General features: G+C 50.0%; 1 protein-coding gene across 3 annotated transcripts in view; it reads right to left on the minus strand.

Moving 5' to 3' along the window:
• The window catches only part of LOC126538721 (alpha-crystallin B chain-like), a 37,363-nt gene extending 14,022 nt beyond the window's left edge, over positions 1–23,341 (minus strand). The window contains exons 1-3 of one of the 3 annotated variants that reach the window (XM_050185448.3): positions 21,710–21,786; positions 3,366–3,568; positions 207–332 (exon numbers count right to left, since the gene is read on the minus strand). In XM_050185448.3, the coding sequence (XP_050041405.1) occupies positions 207–332; positions 3,366–3,554 (315 nt within the window). In that variant the 5' untranslated portion in view covers positions 3,555–3,568; positions 21,710–21,786. Of the gene's footprint in view, positions 1–206; positions 333–3,365; positions 3,569–6,108; positions 6,405–15,692; positions 16,595–21,709 lie in introns of those variants that run through there. The other 2 variants (XM_050185444.3, XM_055074921.2) reach the window with 2 other exon arrangements.
• Between the last annotated feature and the right edge of the window lie 63 nt (positions 23,342–23,404).

The raw sequence follows: 23,404 nt of genomic DNA on the forward strand, positions 1-23,404 counted from the left end.
AAAATCAAGCGGGATCATAATATATGCTTTTACGTTGGCGAACGTAAGTGTTCCTTTCTTCTTCAATCAAGCTTTGGTTCTCGTCCCTCTAGACAAACTATTAAGACGTCCACCTTCTCCCGAAAAAGCGGCAGGGCTTATAAATCGGCGAGCTCTCGCCATGACTGGTCTGTTGCGCTGGTCTCAGCTCCCGTAGGTCCGCCTACCTTGACGGTGATGTCGCTGGGGTTGAAGAAGCTCACGTCGAGGCGAACCTCGAACTTGGAATCGTCGTTGAGCACCTCCGAGATGCCCGTTGACCGCGGCACCACCTCGCACACGCCGCCAGACACCTGCGTACGCCGCGCGCTGTTTTAAGCACCGATGTTTCGTTGGGCAACACACGTAGACTATGTATGTCCTCGTCACATTTCCAACAGCGGGAGAACAAGGTAATGTTGGCCCACTAGCCGTTGATCAACTCAAATGTGCATCTTCCTCTGGGCATATCATGGCGCTCTTTGGCCATACCTGGCCCTTGCGCCATTAAACCTAAAAAATCAATCAATCAATCAATCAATCAATCAATCAATCAATCAATCAATCAATCAATCAATCAATCAATCAATCAATCAATCAATCAATCAATCAATCAATCAATCAATCAATTAAATAATTAATTAATTAATCAATCAATTAATCTATCTATCTGGGCATATTGTCTCGTATGGATGCTCCTGACGTGGTTACCTAGAGGCCATTCTAGAGATGACTGTTGTTGCATTGCGTGTGCCACGCACTAGCGGGGACAAGAGGAACAGCGACCAGGAAGAAAAACAAAGTGGCAAGATCGAAGATGCGCACGTGATTTCGACGTGACCTTGCGCTTGTTTGCGTCAGGTTGTGCTTTCCTTCACAGTCAGGGTTCCTGTTCCCTTTAGCGCTTGCTGCTGCCCATAGCACAAGAGCAATGAACTTAACGTACACCAACTAGCCCAATTCGTCGCTCCGTTATTGAGTTTCTCGCTGCACGTGCATTTGGTTGACTCGGTCAAATCTGTTAGTTGAGTGGCAATACCCGGGTGCGTTAAGAACAAGTTAAGGACCGCGCAATGAGCGATGGAACGAAATATGTTAAGCGAAACGTTAAGAGACAGGAAGAGAGCGGCGTGGATCTGAGAGCGAACCGGAATAGACACTATTCTGATTGACATTAAGAGAAAAAAGTGGGGATGGGCAGGCCATGTAATGCGTAGGATATATATAACGGTGGACCATTAATGTTGCAGAGTTACAAGGGAAGGGAAGCGCAGTAGAGGACGGCAGAAAACAAGGTGGGATGATGAAATTAGGAAATTTGCATGCGCAAGTTGGAATCAGCTAGCCAAAGAGGAGATCGCAGGGAGAGGCCTTCTTCCTGGCAGTGGACACAAAAATAGGTTGATAATGATGACTCGGGTGCGGTCATCCGCTTTCGGTGGGTTCTAAGTAGAGAAGCAAGATACGTGGCGCAATTTGACCACATCTGGCCTTTGCGCCACGATACACTACATCATCATTATTATCGTCTTATTCATCATCATCTTCAGAGAAGCAGGATTGAAAGCCTACGCGCCAAAAACTTGTCTTGCTGTTAGAAACGTGTCTGGCGGGTAAAAGTTTACGAGAAGCTTCCATTACAGAATTACAACGAAGGCACCAGCACGTGCTCAGTGACTTCCATTACAGAATCCACATTCAGCTCTGAGACTAACCGCCCTATTCAGAAATGCATCTTGACTTGAAGCCCATGCTTGACTTGATATAAATGACGCCTGTTGCGAACGCGCCAAAGATACTCATTGCGTTTCTTTCGGTGCGTTCATGGTAGGCGTCATTAAAATCAAGTCAAGCATGGGCTTCAAGTTAAGATGCATTTCTGAATACGGGGGTAAGTCTATTTCATTACACTTAAAGATGACCAGGCATCTTGACTACGAAAGCAAAGCGCGAATGTTCAATGTCTGCGCTGTCGAGCCGACTTTATCGGCAGGTCGACGGCTTCTGCCTAAGGCTGAGCGATTGATCGACTAACCTTTGAAGTAGTCGATTATTGCTTTAATTGCTGCAGATTTTTTTTTTATTTGACGGCGATTAGCAGATTGAGGTAACATGATCAAAAAACTTCACAGAGGAACTCCTCTTTGAGTTGTCTAAGTATGCGTAATCATTGTGCCACTTGCTCATCTCCACGCAACCGGATGTCATTATCAATGTTATGAAACTTGATTCGACCAGCATAAGCCCTTATCAACCCTCATCGGTAATTATCAACCTAATCGAACACGATCAGACCCTTATAAACTCTTATCGGTTCTTATCAACCTGGGTGCCCAGCGAAGCTGTTGCAAAACCACCACTACAATCGCTGAGGGGGGGAATGCAGTGCTTTATAGATGGTTCGGATGGTTATTTTGAGCTTGTTCTTTATTGAAACGTATGCGGTTCTGTGTGTTGTATGGGTGATTTCAGTGAATTTACGCAGTGTTCGCTTCACTTTACTGAGCGCTTGTAGCCTCTGCCTTGCGTGGGTATATGAGCCCTTGCTTTTTTTTCTTGCTTACGGTGGTATGAGCCATTGTTTAGGAGGCTATGACCCATTGCATTCGTCTTACGTGGCGGACGGACAAATTTCTCGTTGGGTAGGCATAGAAATGCTTCCTTATTTAAAAAAAGCCAGGCAACAGCAACACCTCCTTCGCCTGCTCTCAAATGTAAGGTAGGGTGCGACGGGCTGATTTTCAATGTCCCGAACTACATTATAAGATGGCGCCTGCGTCTCTCCCAAGTGAAAAACCACCCATGCTCGCTGCACTTTAAGCGAGCTGGACAATACGAATAAGTGAATATTATCCCTGTAGCTGGACCTACGACTATGTGAGCTTGGTATGTTGTATATGTCAACTCAAACAGCAGATTGTCATTGACGTTAAATTAATGGCAAATGTAGATGCGAATTTCCCTTTTTTACTTTTTGATTGACGTACAGGCGCAAAAATCTTCAATTACGATAATTTTTAGCTCACGCACACATAAATCTGCGTGTGAGTGTAAAAACCCGTCTAAGCGATAAATATTCGACTGAAAACTTTAGAATCATTCGGCTCAACATTTTAATCGCTGCCAATGAGCCTTCAAACCGTTTCAGCGTAGTGCTATACTGCTCTTGTCACCTGCCAGCTTTCGCGCATGCTATATAACTTCTCCGTGCCACGGGTCAGCCTGACATGGATTAGTAGGTGCGCCGATCGATTGTTTGATTTGCTGATACTGTGTCAAATGTCAAATTTCGTCGCCAACTGAAAAACTGGCCGGAGCGGAGCGAGTGCCGGCAAGAGTGCGCTCACCTGTCCTCTTCGCGGCGAAGACAGCGACAGCGTGGACAACGGCCTCCTGGCGAACGGGTCTCGGTCGAACAGGTCCTCGTCCCTGAGTGCCACGCCGAACTTTTGGTCGAAGATGCGCGACGGGTAGTCCCACGCGTCCCACCAGTCCTTGTCCCGGTGGCGGCCGAACAGGCTCCTGTGGAACGGCATGATGGCCTCGGGACCTGCGCGCGCGGCCTGCGGTTCAAGGCCGCGGTCGGCACTCGCAGGTGTTCAACTTCCGAAGTTGAAAGACGTCATTCTTAACAGAATGACGTCTTGAAGGGGCAGCGCAATATGACGAAGACAGAAGGCAGGAACACACAAGACAGCGCCTGCCTTTTGTTCCTGCCTTCTGTCTTCGTCGTATTGCGCTGCCCCTTCAAGATGTTCAACCAGCACCAACTCACCCAAATGTCGATCCTTCGACAAAATGACGACCAAGTGTTCTTAAGGCCCCCAAATTTATAAGTGTTTTTTTTTGGAAACACGGCGCGAACATTGCCGTACAAAAAAGTTTCAGGCCTTCAGAATTAAGATTCAGTTCACATCAGGACAACCATCATAAAAAAGAAATATTTGCTTGCGAACACTTACCTTTTATAGATGGCGTGTTACATCATGAAAAATAAAACTGAAATAGTTGTTACATGTAGATGCTCAGCTTATTATTGCGTACTGGGCCTTCTGATGCAAGAAATAACACCAATGAACAGCAGTGACGTTGAGAGTCGCGTCGAACTTCTGGTCAAGCTTTGGAGTACACCTATTACGATGATGATTGGGTTTTAATGGTGCAAGGGCCAGTTCAGGCCAAAGAGCGCCAAATACCTCTTAAGGTACCATTGCTGTGCAACACTTTCCTAACAACAGCGACTGGTCAAAATGTTTTTGCTTAGCAGAGATTTGCGTTCACATTGAATGCAATGTTCAAGGTTCGTATCTTTTCGACGTTAGTCGGAATATTAAAGAGAAATTTGCGTTTTCATATGGGGATGACGTGACTGGTAGTGGTACATGCGAGGCTTTCGCTTGCAGTTTGCCCACTCTGGAAGGCTTTAGCGTTAGTCCACGAGTGAACGCGTCGCAAGGAAACTAGACTAACTCTCTGCAGCGCGTACTACCTTTATGAACATACCAAGACGAAGTACATTAGCCGCAGTTCAAGAACACCCCCTGTGTTGCATTTCCTTTTTAGCAGCACCATGCCTCTACGTACCTTTCCTCCTCCTAACCCTCCCAAGACTTCTCAACGCCCATACCCATCCCTCTATTCGACGATATGCCATTCGGTCGGATAGGATGCTTGAGTACAGAACCTTGCATGAACCAATGGGATCCTATTTAGCGATTGATTTTCTGCGCACTCTAATTGCACTCGATGTTATGGAATGTCGTTCCATCCAATCCGAAATGGTGCTATCCTAGCTGTCACACCAAACTGGACGGCGTCAATTCCACGATTTGATTTTGCGTAGCGCCGTCGTATTCCGTTCCGTTGTATCTCACTACACACAATGCCGACACAGCCTACACTGTGGCCGCTCTGAAATGGCGTCGCATATAGTAACAGCGCTAGAGATGCGCCCAGTCGAATCCATGTTGGGGAAATCCGAAGTCGTCCGGAAACATGCTGTTTCCGCGACGTACGTGTCTAGAAACCTGAGCAGATGCTACATGGACACGGCGCCACATCAGGTTATCTACACCTACCTGCCGCCGCGCTCACCCACGCAGCATCGCAACTGCGGCCAAAGTCGCTAGAATTAGTGCCAAGTGTTGATGGACCCTGAAATATCTCGGTCTTCACGGGTCCCCTGCACGACTGAGGGCTGCCCCGAGTAAACGCACGCACGCTAGAGAAGTGGCTGGGTTGCTTTATATTGAAGGTAGAGATGATATAACGCTTTCTATTTCGCTGAAGATGACAGAGATTGAGTGCACCACCTGCTATGGGTGTTCGTCATCTGCGAGCAAGCTTGCGTCTTTGACAGAAGTGCCAGAGAGTGCGAAGCTTGTTGACCACAAGTCTGAGCACTATACCGGCTGATGCATCCTGTGACTGATAAAACACTGACACTTAACGCGCATTTAAACCAATGCAAATAACACCGGTAATGAACTCGCCATAACAAGAGAGGGAAACAGCTCTTGAGCCCAGAACAAGAGAAGGCTTTACAACGCTCATCACCAAATTGTATTGTCACCACCAGAGCTGTGTTGCTGTGCAACAGATGACATGCTGTGACAACCGGTACCGAGTGAACCCGCTATAACCTAGAAAGCTCCCTATACTTCAGCCGCAAGGAGAAACAACACTGTAGGGGCGTTTACAGAGACGAAAGTTGCCCCTCATAGCAAGGCTATGCTCGGTTCTCCCAAGAACTCAAGAATGAATCAACGTACCACTTGGGGGCAGCGGTTGTAGAAGGGAAATCCGGTTTGAACACAACTTTTTAGTTTCCAAAGAAATAGCTTGACAGAATTTCATTCAGACCCACGTTACGAAGCGATAAACTGAATCCAACGTGCACGATGTCAACACCTCGCTTCTGGACGTCTGCATCACCGCTGAACGTGAAGCGATTTTGGGAAGTGAAACTCTACACCCGCGAGCTTGCAACCTTCCAAATCCACGAACGCCGTCTGCACGGACCCAAAATCGGTGGCGGGGGGCAACGAACGCAGTAGGAACGATCGGGGCTGCTGCCTCTTGACACGTTACCTTTCCGGCCAAGCGGTTGTCGCACGACAGTCGTTCAGAGACGCTGGAAGCACGCTAAGCCTACTCGATGCACCGTCGTCTCGTCGTCGTAGTCACTCCGTTAAAGTAGCCCTTCGAGTCAGCGTCGTCGTTCGAATGTTTCAAGCGTCGCGAGGCAGTTACGTCGTAGGACAGGCGCCAGTTTCCCTCCCGAAGTGTATACAGGCTGCTGCCTCGGTTCGAAGACACCACCGCGGGCTCTTCTTTTTTTTTTCGTGTGTGCCGGCGAAGAAGAGCGCGCGCCGAGAGCGAGGGAAAGCTCCGCGGCGTCAAAAATAGTCCCAACAGCCGCGCGCGCCGCCTACTGGCTTTTTTAAATTGAGCAGAGTTGTAGGAGTTGCGCGCAGTGTATCGCGATTCCGCGCTGCGTCTTCTGGTCTCATGAGTGAAACGTAACCGGAAATAGTGCACGTGTTTCCACCACGATGCTCCTGATTATGCAGTTCCAGGTGCCGCAGTACGCGCGACGCACTGCGTGTTGTACAGCAAGACGAGACGTGGTAGTTGCGGAATATGGCAGGAACCTAGAAATGGACAACGTTCCTCTCTCTCAAGCTCTCCGCATTCTTTTCGCTGACGTGATGTAATCCAGAAGTTGGACTCGTTGAAATTTAATTCGTAGTTTATGGCTATTGTAGATGCACAGTTCTTTATGCACAAAACGCGTTATTGACCTTGACCCCTAGCATGCTCGACACGTTCGGAAGACTTATCGTGGAACGTCGTCGCATAAGTTATAAGTCGAAATAAAAGTAGGTATATACAGTTGTGAGGTTTCAGAAATCAATGTAAACCCAAATTAAACCAATCGTTCTAGCGGTATTTATGGCAGGACATTTCAAATGTGTCCCGAATGTTCCCACAGTCAGTGACCGGATGACCTCCCAGTACGTAGAGCGTAATGCGCCATGGTTTCGCCTGCACGAGGCACGAACACTGGTATATCAAAAAGAAGGGCCCTATCCACCCCTCTCCCTCCTTTGATACAAGAGACATGCCGGTCACTATTACTGCGCTGAAAAATAACTAAGTGCCTAAAACATTCCAATGCTCTCATATGAATTTCGGCAGACCTGACTGATGACTGCAAATGCTCTAACATCAGCTATGTACAGATCGTGTGTTAACATCACCTTCGGCTGACACCGTCCTTAGTTGATGCCAGCTAAGGGTCCTTAAAGAGTTGCTATGTACATACATATTGTCTTCGGTTCTAACGCTGTGAATGGGAGTTGAGGCGGACCCCGTTTCTCGGGCTTGGTTAGCGCTGCACCAAAATCGGGTCCCATGGAAGAACGGGCCCCGTGTTGGGAGCTCCCCAAATTCCGTGGCGGTGCTGCTGTGTGACGCCAACAAAAGAACAAAATGGTGGCTGGCCTGGCGAGAGTGTGGCAGATGCGTGAGTCAGCGCGTGTGCGAGGCGCGCGGACACCGTTTGACTCATTACCGAGGCGCGCGCCGCGTCACGTTGGCCGGGGCTACCTGCTGCCACCGCGGGACGGCGTACTTCGGCGTCGGGCTATTTCGACGGCTTGGATAAGGTGGCTATGCGTGCGAAATGGACTGCAGAATTGCAAGACGGGCCTGCTCACTGGTCCGAGATGAGAAGGAGAGGTTTACTATGATGCAAAAGCTGAGTGGTCGGCCTAAATTGTATCAGCTATGCTCAGTATCGCAGGAAGATGGGAGTAAACAGAAAAAAGAAAAGGGGCGTGCCGATGAGGTTGAAAGTGAGGGGCTTGAATGAACACCAACAGAGAAGTCTATTCCAAGACAATCATCTCTTATCTCTGTGGCTCCACAATGCGCCGCATACATGCAACGAGTTTGCGATTCCCGTAACAAACGTGAATGGTCGAAGCCGGTCTCTATTCCTCGAGCAAACCAATTAAGGAAATACCGATGCTAACCGTGCTGTTATAAAAATGATAGGCAGAACCCATCTCACGATGATTGTCAATGGTAATGCGTTTAGGATTCGGGCAATACAGCGACACAACGTATTGCAAATATCGAAACGCCTTATGCATGGGGCGTGTACTTCAGCAGGACTCCTATCTAGCGCTTCCGTGTGAACACTCTACGTCGTCGAGCGGGCGCCGCCACGAAGCCTGCGCGAGACACCCGGAATGCATGACGGGCCGGTACGTGCGAACGCTGAGAAACGCATCGTGCGGAAGGCGCTTTTGTTTTCTATACGTGTCGCGCCACCTAGCGGCGCTGCCGAGAAGTCTGCGCGTTGCATCCGAGACGAGCTACACGGCGCACTGAAGCGTTGCGAACGCTGAGAGTAGTTCCCTCGCTGATCACTCGCTCAATGTGGCGCACGTATGGCAGGGACCCAATATGGCAAGAGGCTCATTGAAGAGGGCCACATACCTCAGTGCATTTACGGGGCAGCTCGCTAGACCGTTGAAAGACGTTCGTGGAAAAGCGGCACGTGCCAGGTGCATTTAGTGTGGCTGCAAGGCCACAATGATGTAGCCTTAAACGAATGCGGAAATGCGCTCGCAGTAGAATCCCACGATGCTTCTGTAATCACCATTTTACCTACGCCAGCTTTTATCACTGAGGCGCGATTCGGAAAATATTACACTGCAAATAACTTCGCGCAGTCATGGTTGTCAACATCTCATTTCCAGCATCTCAACTTTCCTTGGAACGATAAATGCTGTTCTACTAGAAAAAACTGAAGTAACGATTACGAGACTACGCTGCCGAATCCCCCCCCCCCTCCCGACTGAGCTTTTAACTCCACAGGCACGGCCGCTGGATATAGGCGAAGGAGGAGGTGCGTTCTCCGGCAGCTGCTAGGGTGCCTCGCCCGCCGCTCTGTACAGAGGGGAGACAACCGCGGTGTCTACTACGGCGTTGCATAGAGTTTCATACAATAAATACTACACGGAACTCGGGCGCCAGTGTCTACGAGTGCTGCAGTGAGAACGGTTGTACCAGCATGGGAATTATGGGAGTACATGGATTTGCGTAAACTTCGTCCTTTTGGCTTCAAACGAATTTGTGACTTTGTAAACTAGTCATTTTCAACAATGTACTGCGTAGTAAATAATCAAATAAACATGAATAAAATTGTCCGACGGCAGGATTCGAACACAGGAACTCTAGCAAAGAAGCCTCATATTGAAACCATTAAGCCACGGTCGCATGTATGGACGAGCGAATGAAACGGCCTTAAGAATTTATCACGGGCATGCCAGTGCCTTGAGACGCTTGGCACATTTCGACTTGGCCACCTGGACCAGCTCAATCATTGCAATTGATTGCAATTGTGCGTGTTCGCGGTGTCTTCTGCACTTCGAAAAGTATAGATTGCGCTGAAATACACGGCAATAAGACTTATGTAGCGTAATATACAAAGCCACAAGAACGTCTCAATCCACAAGCACCAAGATCAGACAAGTCCATGTATTTCCCATCGTTCCCATGGTGGTACAACGACTGCGGCGCCAAAGCACCCTCTAGTAATTATTGTATGACATTCTATGCGGCGTTAGCCACGCGAATCGCGGACGCCGTAGTAGACGCCTTTGGGAGATGCCATTATGACGCGGTGCCGTCATTCGTGTGTCTTGAAAGCGATCTGCGACTTGGCTAAAAAGCGCGCCCACGCGGGCCTCATCTTCAAAGCGATCTGCGATGTTTGCGCGAGTGCGCGTAGTGCCGGTAGCTTCGTATGCGCTGTGCTTTCGAGGTTTCGTACAAGTGACAGATGCACGGAGGTCAATTGGCTCGCGGCTGCTGCCGCAATTCCTAACTCCAGCGTTTTGACAGACTGTTTCCGCTGTCATCGAGCGATGTGTGTTCATGTTTACCTGTGCCCGCGTGACACCGTGCTGGTTAACTAAAACACGTCGACGGGCTAGTTGGTTTGAATCCATTATAGAACACGTAAGCGCGACTGAACAAGGGCGTAGAAAGAAGCAGACACACAAAAACATAGCTGTCTCCGCGTGTCTGTTTCCTTCTACGCCCTCGTTCAGTCACGATTACACATTCTGCCATTGTTAATTTAGTTAGGAAGCGATCGTCTACAAGTTTACACGGCCAATAAAACTACTATGCTTACTTCGTAAAGCTGTCTACTAATTTGCTATCACAATCGGTGCTTCGCCTTTCCGGCGTAAATGCGAATTTTTAATGGTAGATTCGGCTGGTTGAAATCCCCGATTGCGCAATCGGCGTGCCGGAATACAGTGGGGCCCCTCTCCCGCGCAGCGATGATGATGATTATCATTATGAATTCTTGGCATCCCCTTTAAAATGGGGCGGTGACAAATAGTCGCCTAGCATGCTTGAGCTAGTCCTGTATGCTATACATGTTCTTCATTCTACCATTTTGGTATACATCTCCATAACCTCTTCCTGAAAACTTCTCTATCTACCCTGTATCTACCTATGATTGTAACGGATCCGGCCTTATCACTCTCTTGCCTGCTTCTTTTCAGCAAATACTTTAACGTCTCTTGCTTATCTACACTGCTGACCGGTTGGTGCTTCCGTCCACTTTAAATCCAAGTGCTTCTGGAAGGTGTGCGTTACCTACGGGGCTCACTGGGGCGAACCTCGTCGCATTCCTTTAGGGTGCGCTGAGTGGTCTCCGGATTTTTCCTGTAGCATACGCATGCCCCATCTTGTTGCGAATATTTGTTCCAGTATGTTTTTGTCCTTAGGCAACCAGCTCAAGCCTCAAATATCAAGCTGCTCTCTGTGTTATTAGCAAACTGTCTGCCACCCTACACCGGCACCCCGAACGAGCTCCTAGATGACGACATCCATCTACATGAAGTAACAGCGGCAATAGTGGGCTTGAGACGCCACACAGCCCCGGGAATGCACCAAATTACCAATAAGGCACTTGTCAATCTTGACAACCCCTCACTACTAGAGCTTACCGCTCATCTTGACTAAGTATGGAGGGAAGGAGACCTTTCCGAGGACTGGAAAATGGCCGAAGTTCGTCTGATACCGAAGCCAGGCAAGCCACCAGCCATTGAGAACCTACGACCGATATCCCTCACTTCGTGTGTAGGAAATCTTCTAGAGCACATCGTTCTCAGCCGGCTACAACCATTCCTGGAGGACTCGGGGAAACTTCCAACAACGATGATAAGATTCCGTCCATACCTCTCCACTCAAGACATCCTACTTCAGCTGACAGAGAAGGTGATTGTACCAGCGACACGCAACTTCCCCATGGCTATCCTCGCCTTAGATATTAAAGGGGTGTTAGATAACGTCAAGCATACAGCAACCTCACAGAGGCTAAACACGCTTGGCTGTGGGGCCAGGACGTATTCCTATATCAGAGATTTTCTCTCAGATAGAAAAGGCATCCTAAAGGTCGGGGACCAAGCCACAAACGCCTTCCTACTGGGCGGGCGCGGCACACCACAGGGCGCAGTGTTCCTTTTCAGTATCGCCCTAATATGCCTTCCGCCACTCCTTGATAACACCCCGGGGATCCGGCATGGCCTATATGCCGATGACATTACCATTTGGTCGTCTCCAGGGTCCATCGGGGCAATGGAGAGTCGATTGCAGGAAGTGGCAGACGTGGCGAGCGACTATGCTAAGTCATGCGGCCTCAGCTGCGCCCCCCAAAAGTCGGAGCTACTACTGGTCTCACCGCGAAAGAAGCACGCATCCGACTCGCCCACTATCAACCTACAACTGGAGGGACACACCATCGTTACGTCTCAGAGCGTAAAGATATCGGGAATGGTTTTCCAGTCGGATCGCACTGACACAATATTAATTCACAAGCTTAAGAACACAACAGCTCAAGGTACCCATGATCATGATCCGGTGAATAACTACCAGGACAAGAGGCATGCGGGAGGCGCACACGCTACGGCTTGTCCAAGCCTTCGTCGTGTCTCGAATAACTTACGCTATTCTATACGCACTACTCAACGCGACGGAATTCAAGAAAACCAACACAATGATCAGAAAGGCATACAAGGCGATGGGCCTGCCGACCAGTACGTCCACAGAACGCCTACTACGACTAGGAGGGCATAACACGGCCGAGGAACTGATCGAGGCACATTTATCCAGTCAGCGAAAAAGACGCGGTTACGGAATCGGGGAGGTCTATCCTCCTACGCCTGGGGCTCTCGGCCCCTCTCAGCCATCCGCCACCTGAGACTGTGAGCTTACTCCATGCCATCCGGAGCAACATCACCGTACGTCCTCTACCTCGCAACATGCACCCAGTGCACCACGCAGAGCGAAGGGAGGCCCCGGCCCTGGCCATAGACAAGCAATACGATACTTTACCCTCTACAGCCTACACGGATGCGGTGTCTTACCCCAAACGCGCATTCACAACAGCCTCCGTAGTCGTCAACAAAGAACACCGGAGCAGCATTTCGCTCATCCGAAACAATCCCCTCCAAGCCGAGGAAGTGGCCATAGCCCTCGCGCTCTCCCAAACAGAGGTTGAAGTCATAGTGACCGACTCCTAACAGGCGTGCAACTTTTCTAGCGGCAGAATTCATACCACTACGCTCCAGATCCTCAATCAAAAGCTGCCAACGAGATCAGTCATGATAACCTGGGTGCCAGCTCATCACGGCATTCCTGGCAACGAGGTCGCCAACCACGTGGCTCGAGATTTGACCCACCGAGCCGACGCCGAGGAATCTGAACCCGAGCGCATGCACCGTCTAGTCTCGTACCGAGACATCACACAACACTAGAAGCTAACCTGCAGAACATATGCACCCTGACACGTCACTACCTAGAGAGCAGGAGCGATTACTCCCCGCTCTACAGGTTAATACATTCCACCACCCAACCAGAAATCGCCTCATAGCCCCTACACAATTCTCTCCGCAATGCCGCTTCTGCGAAGAGCCCGGGTCCCTCAGGCACATAGTAGGGGGTTGCAGAGCGGCACCATTAAATCCTCCGAACCCTTACCACACCAACGAGCTTTGGGAGAGAGGCTTGGCCAGCTCTGACCTCGAGGATCAGCAAGGGCTGATTGCGAGGGCCCAGGACGCGGCCCGAGCTCAAGGCATTCTGGAATGAGGACGCCTCCCCAAAGCTGCAGTTACCTAATAAAAACGTTTATTCTCTCGCGCTCTCCTTTTTGTTATAATACAGATTTTTGTTCTAATTTGTTTCTTCTATTCTTGTAATATTCCATGGTATGTTTTCTTTCCATTCTTTGCATGCAATTCGCTGTCTCTGTTTCTCTCACTCTCCTCCTGATGATTCCTGGTCGTCTAGTTACACTTTGAATTACCCTGTACTGGTTGCCAACTTTCTTGACCTCTTCTTACATTCTGTGTCCCCGCTTTTCAGGGACAGATACTTGTGCACTTTAGCCACCCATTTCTTTTGATCCATGTTCCCGAGTCTTTCTTCAAAACTTATTTTGCTCTGCGCTTTTCTCACTTCAAGAGAGGCTCAACCCATGTCACCCTGCAGTGCCTTATTTGTGCTTTTACCTTGGGCTCCCAAAGCCAATGGGCCTACCGATCTTTAGTTAACTCTGAACCCCGAGAAGATATCCTATTTTAAACGCAGAATGTAATTTGTGCTGGCATCAGTAGTCTTTTGCAGATTTCACGCACCCCTCACACTTAATTGTGGCCCCACAGTGCTCAATTGTGGCCCCACAGTGCTCTGTGTTTCGTTATTCCAACCTCCCGCTTCCCCTTTATTTTCAGATTCGCTTGGTGGGTGCTTGAGCATGTCTTCAGGTCGGCATGGATCGCTGGATATGTGGCACGGGGTATGTTCCCATCCTCGATCAAAGTGAAAATGATGCTTAAATATTTTTTATGTGTGTCGTGCATAGCTTGTCAACGAAACCCCGCATAAACGTGAACATTGCACGAGTGCAATGTTGTGACATGTGCGTTAAAACACCTTAACATTTTCCCAACGGAGAGCAACAAATCAGCCGTCATGCCACCGCCGCAGTAATATTGTCGTCACAGTCGTTGGCACCTTGCTGCTATCGAAACGCACATGCTCGTGTCACACAAAGCTGTCAAGTCTTCCACAAACATGTCAGTCCGTTCCGTAAGTGCGTGTAGAACACCAAACGATGCTGGATGGTCTGCAAGCTGCCTTAGCATAAAGTCGATTGAAGTCGATTCCTGCAGTGCGTTGGATCGACACAATTTGTGTCGTATGCAATTCTTCGTGAGGCATGGGTACTAACAGTAGTCGTTAACACTCGCGCGCATCTTGGGACCCTTGTCGGCGCTGAACGCTGAACATTCATGCGTTCTATATGTGGCTGCAACTACTCGTTTGGGAAATTAGTTTTTGGGAATCCCGCAAGGTGGATCACGAAAGGAAACATCCTCGTGGCCTGTAGAACAGATCTCCTCTGTGAGCTGCTACAGAACTGATTTCTCACATCCACACCTACATTCTCAAATGACCCTTGGCCCGAAGCTCTTCTTTTATGCCACCAAGTTGAGCACAGTGCCGCTCCTCGACTGATTACTTTTCAGGGATTGCTGTGGGTGACCATGAAGCACAATGACTACCACAGTTGAGGGGTGCCCAAACGTTGTAGAATACTGGGGTCAGTGCCCCTCGCTTCGAATTGTCGATTCAGCCTCGCTATACAATCTAATAACCTCCTGGTTATCCAAAACAGTAACATCGGAAAGGCGTTGGCCCCGCGTTCGATTCCAAGACTGGGACAAATTTTCAAACAGAAAACCTTTTTTTAAGAGATAACCACATGAGTTTTCTTTGGAGCTCGGAGGGATTGAGACGACTTTGCGCGCCTACCCCCAGCTCGCTCACAATGCTGTAGCGGGGTGGACGAAAATTTTTCCTTTAATCAACAATGAGTTTAGCGTAGTCTTGGGAGGCTTTTCGACAAGTTGGTGAACACAGGAATCTGACCTCAGCCCGAGGTCACCGTTTCAAAACAGTCAGTCAAAAGGTGGCCGTTAAGCTGACGTAGCTTTGTCGGAACTACATGGCGAGGTTTTGCTTGTTGTCCCTGTTCAATAATATCTCCATCTTCCTGCGACCTTTTTTGTTTGCAGCCTCGTTCACAATTTAGGCACACATTCATGACAGAACACCCATTTGCATGCACGGCCAAAGGAACGACTCGCTGAAGCTCAAACATGGCGTCAGTCTCTGTGGCGTGCGCATTTCAATGGTAATAACGCTGTACGCCCGATATTCAGCGTCTTGCAATTGCCGCTAACTGTGCCCGAAAAGCAGCAAACTCTGCAGATACTTACTGTGCACGAGCATGCACGTGCGTATGACCAATTTTACTTGAATACGTAAATTGAAATATAAGAAAACATTCTTGACCACATCTTCGTCAATGTGCCCATACGAGTACACATAAACGACGGCTTACGAATCAAGCCTACCTAAGTAATGTCCGGCACTTAGTCGAATTTACAGTTTATCATGAAGTTCACTTAAAAAAGGGGACACCTTCGGCCGGTGCATCGCGTTATTTATGCATTACGTGCTCAGCGATGCTCAAATGCTCGAGGAAAAGGACAGAATGTGAACAAGCAGGGGAACAAAATAAATGAAGACGCTATATATAGAAGCACAGGATGATGCAGACCATAATGACGCAGCCAATGATCGAGCGAAAGTATGAAAAATGAGACATTTCTTGGCCCATGTTCTTCGAAGCCCCGTATTCCGCACAAATATAGAATTGCAGGCCATACACCTGCAAAGATGAAGCTGCAGTTGTGAACTTCGACGTTTATCACTGCTGGCCTTCTGATTCGGGGTCGTCCCGTTCGTCGCTCGTTTTCCGCCCCTTCTTCGAGCGACGGGAACGGCGTTTCCGCAGAGCACTGGTCTTCGCGGAAGCGTCCCGTGATTCCTTGAGACTCTGGACGCCCGCGGAACGAGCAGCGTCGCCGGGCACCGCGTCCTTTGCCTTCACGCGAGCGGCAGAAGCGGTGGGACCACCCTCGCTTTCCTTGGCGAGCGACGACGAATGGGGCGTCCCGCTGGACGTCGTCTTGGCCGGCATCTGTGAGGCTGACTTGTGCACGACGACGGCGGGGGGATGATCCACGGCAGCCCGCTGACCCGAGGCAGTTGTCTCGCACTGCTGAAAGAGTCCTGTCGCGGCTTCGATCTCTGGCGCTTGGGGATCGCTGAACTGCGCCGTCGACGTTCCGGCCACGGAAGCCACCGACGGCGAAACAGAGTTATTCGGTTGCCGAGCGGCGCTTCCGGCGGACACTGCCGAAACGTCGGCGGCCCTGGCAGCAGCTGCATCCTCGATGCTCTGATTCGAGTCGAGACTCTTGCGGGAGAGGGGCGGCCGACGCGAATGGCGCCTGAAGCCGACGGCGAACTTGCGAAGCGACCGGATCATCTTGCCACCGGATCGCTTGCTGTGGTCGGTAGCCTCCGGCTGTGAGGCAGCGGTCACGGTCCTCGTATCTAGGTGTTGTGCCTGTAGAAGGGTGCCAATAAGGACCAGTACGGAATGACGTCTGCAGACACCCCAAAGAGTTTACAGAAAGTTTATGCGTTGGGCGGGAATAAAATTGGAGAAGGCGCGCCGGCGGCGAGTGCGAGCAGACTACGTCGAGTACATTGGGGCATATGGTTTCATACAATAATTACTTGAGGGAAATCTGGCGCCAGCATCTGCGGGAGCTGCAATGGGAGCGGTAGTACTAGCATGGGAATTATGGGAAGTACATGGATTTGCCTAAATTTCGTTGTTACGGCTCCAAACGGCTTTGTGGCTTCATAAACTCGTCGTTTTCAACAATGTATTGTGTAATAAGTAATGAAATAAACATTATTAAAATTGTCCAACGGCAGGATTTGAACGCAGAACGTATAGCACAGAAGCCGGATATTGAAACCATTAAGCCACAGACGCTGTTTTAAAAATGTATTGCCTGTTTTGTACTACTATATCAAACAACAAATGGCATTTGCGAAAAAAAGATAAATTAGTAAGTTTTCAACACCAAGTGTCAGCCTTACTGGGCTGACTATTTTAGAATTCTTTGAGCGCGGTCAAGGGCTCCACTCTTGACACCCACGCAGGTACACAATCTTGTGCTTTCTGAATTTCTACAAACTGGACATGCATTCTCGAAAAAGCATTCCTGCAGGCCGAGCATCCGGATCGCAGTGAAACCCCCCCATACGGGCGCGCCATAGACAGTGAAGGCCAACTAGCATAATAAGGTCAAACGGCAGTCCATCATCGTCTTCTATAGATAAATATCTAATACCCTGTGGATCTAAAGGAAAGTCTTTCTTGATAGTCCTCTGAAGTACATCCCAAAAGAAGACACCCGCCCAACAATCTAGAATACGTGATCTATAGCTTCCGATTTCTTACAGATCAAGCAATGTGACAGCAATGGTAAGAAAAAACCACAATCTTCTAAAAAGATTTTGACAGGCAACGTATCCGTGTGAAGCTTAAAAAAGAAAGACTTGGTCCCTGGCGTTTTTTGCATTCTTTTCACCCGCTTAAGCACGTCTTGCCCTTGACCTCCACTGTATATGTCCCTGTACATTGCACTACATTGCACACATATTTGTACAGATTTTTACGTTTCACAGAAAAAATGTGCTCATTTGAGAATATAATGGACAAGAACCGTACAGTTAAAATAACTTCTGTGATGGATCCGACATTAATGTGGTCTAGAATGCCAAACAAAATACCGTGAGGTACACAATCAAAGGCTTTCTCAAGATCGAACTGTACAATTACTACCCCTGTTTGCATAATCTCGCAGCACTCCATCACGCACCGTATCTTATGTATATAGTCACAATCAAACGCCCCATAATGCCACATGTTTGAGGAGGACAAACCAATTCCTTAATTACTTTCTTTAGCCGCCTTGTTAGCATTTTAATCACGATTTTATAATCACAGTTAGTTAGTGATGTAAGCCTGTATGAGGAAACCAATTTTAAGTTCTGTGTCTCTTCTGTCTTTGGTATTAATACAGTATGTGCTTCCCCGCATGACCGGGGCAGGACATCTAATTCCTAAGCCTCAATAAAAAACAAAAAACCACGCGAGACAATTTTTTTAAATGTCTTGTAAAACGAAGTGCTCAGACCGTCGGGTCCTGGCGACTTGCCGAGATTCAGGTTATCTATAGCCTTTTCTACTTCCGTTTCTGATATGGGTGATTCCAACACTGCTCTGGTGTCGTAGTGCAGCCGTGGCATTCTCTAAAAACATTCTTCTTTAAACCTCTCTGCATTCACGGGCCTAGAAGCAAAAAGCGCTTCTTAATGTCGAGCAAATGCACGTCTTATGCTGTCATTTTCTGTCATTTCTGTCCCGTTATCTTCAATAACATCTATATCGTTCCGCCGGGCGCGACTTTATTCTAGAGTCCAAGTGCGCGTTTTGTTGGACATTCATCTATAGCCATCGAATCTACTATTACTCTCACTAGCGCTCCGCGATAACGCTCCTCATGATAAAGCTCCAGTTTCTGTTTGATACTACGCAGATCTTCGGCATACACACCTGGCGTTTCACATTCAAGCGCCGTTACCTTTCCAAAACTCATTTTAAGCCCTTTCTCTTTCTTTTAGGCTTAAAAAAATAAAATGCTGGATCTTTCTATCGCTTGAATTTTTATCTGTTGCTTGAAAAGTTCCCTCTGCAGTGGGAACTTTCCAGCAACAGATAAAAATAGATAAAAATAGGAAAGCATGCTCTCCTATTGTGTCCCCACTATCTTAATGGATATTCTTAATTTCATGCATCACTGCTACATTGAAATATTCATCCCTTAATAAATTGGAATTCAATTTCCATCGCTTCCGCGAGAAACTCTTGCTCTCTTTCTTTGACCCCAATTGACATTTTACAAGGCAGTGATCAGTAAACGAACTCGGCGAAACACCATGACTGCAACAATTTAGGAATGTATCCACTGACAGGTACAGTGGGTCCAGCGGGCATGGCTGCTGCCCTGAAGATGAGTGTACTTCACAGCTCGGGAGCCCTCCAACCGCTCCGCAATATCCTGTGGCTCATGCTCTGTAATCACTTGTGACAACACTTCACTGCTTTTGCCTTTAACCATTCTACCACTTGACTTATCACTTGAATTCAAAACGAAATTAAAATCTCCAACCAACACAAGCTGCTTATCAATGCCCAAATACCGTCTCAGGTTAGAAAAGAAATTTACGCCTTCCTGTGCAACACTTGGAGCATAAACACACATAACACGCCTGGAAATATCACTATATGGGAAATCACACCGCGCAAATCTACCGGAAGAACATTAAGAAACATTTTGCACTGACAGTCCTGGATTCCTTCGAACAAGGAGGATGAACAAGGAGGATGCAAGGAGCGTGGCTCTGAACGGCGTGATGCCGTGCTGTGAAAACCCGCAGCATGATAGCCGTCTCCTCCTCTTCTTCCACTTTCGTCTCCTGCACAACCAAGAACTCAAGATCTTGTTCCGTTAACAACCGGTACAGTTGACTTTGTTTTTTCCTAGAGGTCAGACCTCGAACTTTTAAAGTGGCGAGTGTTAGTGACGTTTGAGGAGCCATCGTTGATTTCTGGAAAAGGTAGGCTCGGAGCGTGGCGCTTACTTTGCCCGTCCAGTTCAAGAGCGGTGGGACGGTCTCACCACTCTGCGAAAGTGACTTGTCGTCAACTATCCTATCCGCCATGCCGCCAAGCCTTGCCCTGAGGTTCGTGCGCCTACCCGTTGGTGTTTTCACAAACAGTCCCTCGATGCTTTGCGCGCCGACCTTGTCTCCTTCGCTTGTGGTGTCTTCCAGGGGTCGTTTGACTGCCGAGGATACGCAAGTACTCCCAGAGACACCGCTGGCGTTCGGTGACACGCCGACAGCGTCCAGGTCCGCACTAGCACTACGAGGGACGCTTTTCGCGGCCCCCCGTTTAGACACTAGCGTAGACGCTTCGGCTACTTGAGAACTTGCATCTCTTGCAGGGTTGTCTGTTCCCTCAACCGTTTTTGCTGCAGAGTCCGGCGGGCTGTGTACTGCCTCTGATCGATCTTCACTTGCTGGAGTTGAGGCATCGCAATGTGGCCCAGTTGTCACATACCCGCCACCTTTCGCTGCCTCCTCTGCCTCGGTCACGTCCATAATGTGCACCGTTGAATCCTCGTCGTCGGCTGTTCTCGTCACTGTGGCGTAGGAACGAATGCACTTGGCGTCGACGTGACCAAAACGCCGGCAGTGCGGGCAACGTGGCACCTTGCACTCGCGACGCACATGTCCCGAACCGTGGCAGCGCAAGCACTGCATAGGCCGACCTGGTGCAACCAACAGTGCTAGTTCACGGGTGACGTGAATCTGGTGGGGCTGGTTATCAACCTTGAGACCACTCTTGAGCTTCACGAGCAGTCCGGGTTGTCGAACCTTTCTCGTTCACTCCCTCCACACGCCAGCGCTCCCGGTAACCTCGGTCACTTTGCCAAACGCAGTCAACGCCGTACGCACGTCGTCGTCTGCCATGCCGTGGAGCAACCAATTAAGTCGGAACCTCACCTGCTGCTCCTGCGGGTCGATGACGAGACAGCGTTGTCCCTTGACCTGAAGTTCTTTCAGTCCAGCCAACCCCTTCGTCGCCTCCGGGCTTTTTAATGTCACGGCCCACACGTGGTTGATATGGCAGGCACCCAAAGCCACAGAGTCAGGGAACAGCCGTTCCTTGTGCAAAGCGTCCCGGAAATCTTCGACCGTGAAGGGCCGCGCTCGAACATCTCCGTGCAAGAACACTGTGTTCATAACGACGCGTCCTGTTGGCAAATGAGGCAAAATAATCTCAAAATCCTTATCGACTTCAGCTACAATCCTGTTACCGCGGCCAGGGAGGGCCGCCGAGAGCGCTCATGAAGAGCCCGATATTCCGCGTCCGCTCACCTCGGTGGCTGAAGAGGTAGTGTAAGCCACGGACGCATGTATCGACAAGCGATGTGAAACGGCCTTATGAATTTATCGCGGGCACGAGACGCCTTGAGGCGCTTGACGCGTTTCGATTTGGCCACTTCGACAAGCTCAATCGTTGCAATTAGTAGCAATTGTGCGTGTTCGCGGTGCCTTCTGCACTTCGAAGAGTATAGATTGCCCTGAAATTTACAATAAGATTTATATAGCGTAATATAAAAAGCCACAGGAACGTCTGAATCCGCAAGCACGAAGACCAGACGAATTCATGTACTTCCCATCATGGTAGGACAATGACTGTAGCGCCAGAGTTCCCTCTAGTATATTGTAGGAAACGCTATGCGTTGGGGAAGGCCATAGAAATGCCCGGAATTTGCGGGTGCACCAATGTATGTGCTTTCAATGGTAACAGAAAAATTGACGAATAGGGCCATAAATAGACAAGACATTTATGAATCATAATAATAAAAGAAAACGTCTACCGTTGTTAAACACGCTCACTGCGAATGGCGTTTATTATAAGTGCAACTACTACAGCCACTTTCTGCACTGCGTATTCAAAGAGAAACAGCGGTGTCGGTTCTCGAAAAAAAAATGACTCAAAGTAAGCGCTGTCTCTGCTAACGTCACTTACCTTGGAACTTTCGACACTTTTCGCCCCATCTTGTCGAGGCTCGGACGACGATGGTTTGTGCTTCCCAGGATGTTCCTCGACGCCCTCTGTGCGCTTTCCGGTCGACCTCGCGGCTTCAGATGCTGCTGCCGCCGTGTGGAGCGTCTTGCCGGTAGGCCCTGGTTGCGCAGGCGATGGTTCATCGTGCACGGCCTGCTTAATTTCGCCGCTTGCTCCACCAATGTCTGAAGGCCCTCCGGTAGTGGTAACGCCAACGGCAAGCGCCGCTCCATGCCGAGCAGACACGTTTGGCTCGGAAGCAGTTTTTCTCAACTCGTGGTCCTTGGCCGACTTCGCGGTCTGGAAGGCCGACTGCAGGTCATCCGACGGCGGCTTGTCGCTCGTCTGACTCAGCCTGGACACCTTCCGGCGTTGGCTGTGCAACAGCTTTCTGGGTGCTGCTTCGGCTGGGGTGACTGAACCGTAAGAAGGCGCTTTAGCTGAGGCGACCGAGGAGGATGCCTGCGTAGTCACCTGTGGCACCTGCGGCACGCGTTGGCCAGAGGTGGCGAAGCTGCCCGGCTTCTGAGAGGTCATCGACGACATTCGCGACATAGATCGCTTGCGCGAGGCTCTCCTGACGGGAGTGAGTCGCCCATCGGGCGGCACCGATGGCGCCTGAGGCTCTTCTCTCCGGCTGGCTGCGTCCTTTACGGCTCGTAGCGCGCGCGGGCCAGAGGTCTTGCTGTGCGCTAGAGACGTCGTAGCACCGGCTCCAGCAGGGGTAGCAGATGCCGTCGCTGGAGTGTGCGTGGCGACGGGTAAGTCGCTCGTCGGTCTAGCGGGCCGCCCTCGGAACGCTGGTTCTGGGCCCGACGCCGCGTTCTGGTACCGCTGAAGGAAATCCGGCTTGTCGCTTTCATCCTCGAATGACTTCACGATGACCGGCAGCCGCTTGGCCGACGGCTTTGGAAGGACGGCATCCGTGAACGGTGCCGGAGCGGACACTATGGGCACGGGCGCCGAGTCGACGACGAAGTCCATCTCGTCGAAGCTGTCGCCACTTTCCTCGCTGGCTTTGTCGCGCTCTGCAGCCGTGGGCATGATCTTGTCCACCGGTTTTGGAGGGGGAACTGCGGCTACTGCGGTAGCGACGATGGGGGGAAGAAAGTAAAGCGGCTTGGGGGCCTCTGCCAGTACGGACCTCGGCGTCGATTCGATAGAAGCGGCCGGCTTACCCTTCGTCGGCTTGGCTGGCTTCTCTTGAGCCCGCCTCGCTAACCGGCGCAGCGAGCTCAAGTTTCGGGACTGATGCAACGTTCCCGTTTCGTGGGCGGACTTGCGCGACGCTCGCCTCTTCTTGGACTTCCTGGCCGGAGGAGACTCGTCGCTTATGGAGAAGTTTCGCCAGTCGCTCGGCGACTTGACGTCGCGTTTTGAGCGATCGGACGCCACGTACACGTCGCTCGCCATGTGCTCCGTATCCGAGTTCGGGGACGTGTTGGAGTCGCGCGTTTTGTGAGATGGCTGTCGACCGGGTGCCACTTCTGACGCCGCCATCAGTGTGCTCCGTTTCTCGAGCAGCTTCCGGTTGTCGACGACTTCGACCGCGATCTGCTGCCGGTAGATCATGGCTTGCTCCCAGCTCGACGGTACCCGCACAGGCAGCGGAGCGACGCTCTGCTTGGCTTTCTGGAGGCGCGACAAAATCGGGAA

Source organism: Dermacentor andersoni, chromosome 8 (assembly GCF_023375885.2).
Source record: "Dermacentor andersoni chromosome 8, qqDerAnde1_hic_scaffold, whole genome shotgun sequence".
NCBI lineage: Eukaryota > Metazoa > Arthropoda > Arachnida > Ixodida > Ixodidae > Dermacentor > Dermacentor andersoni.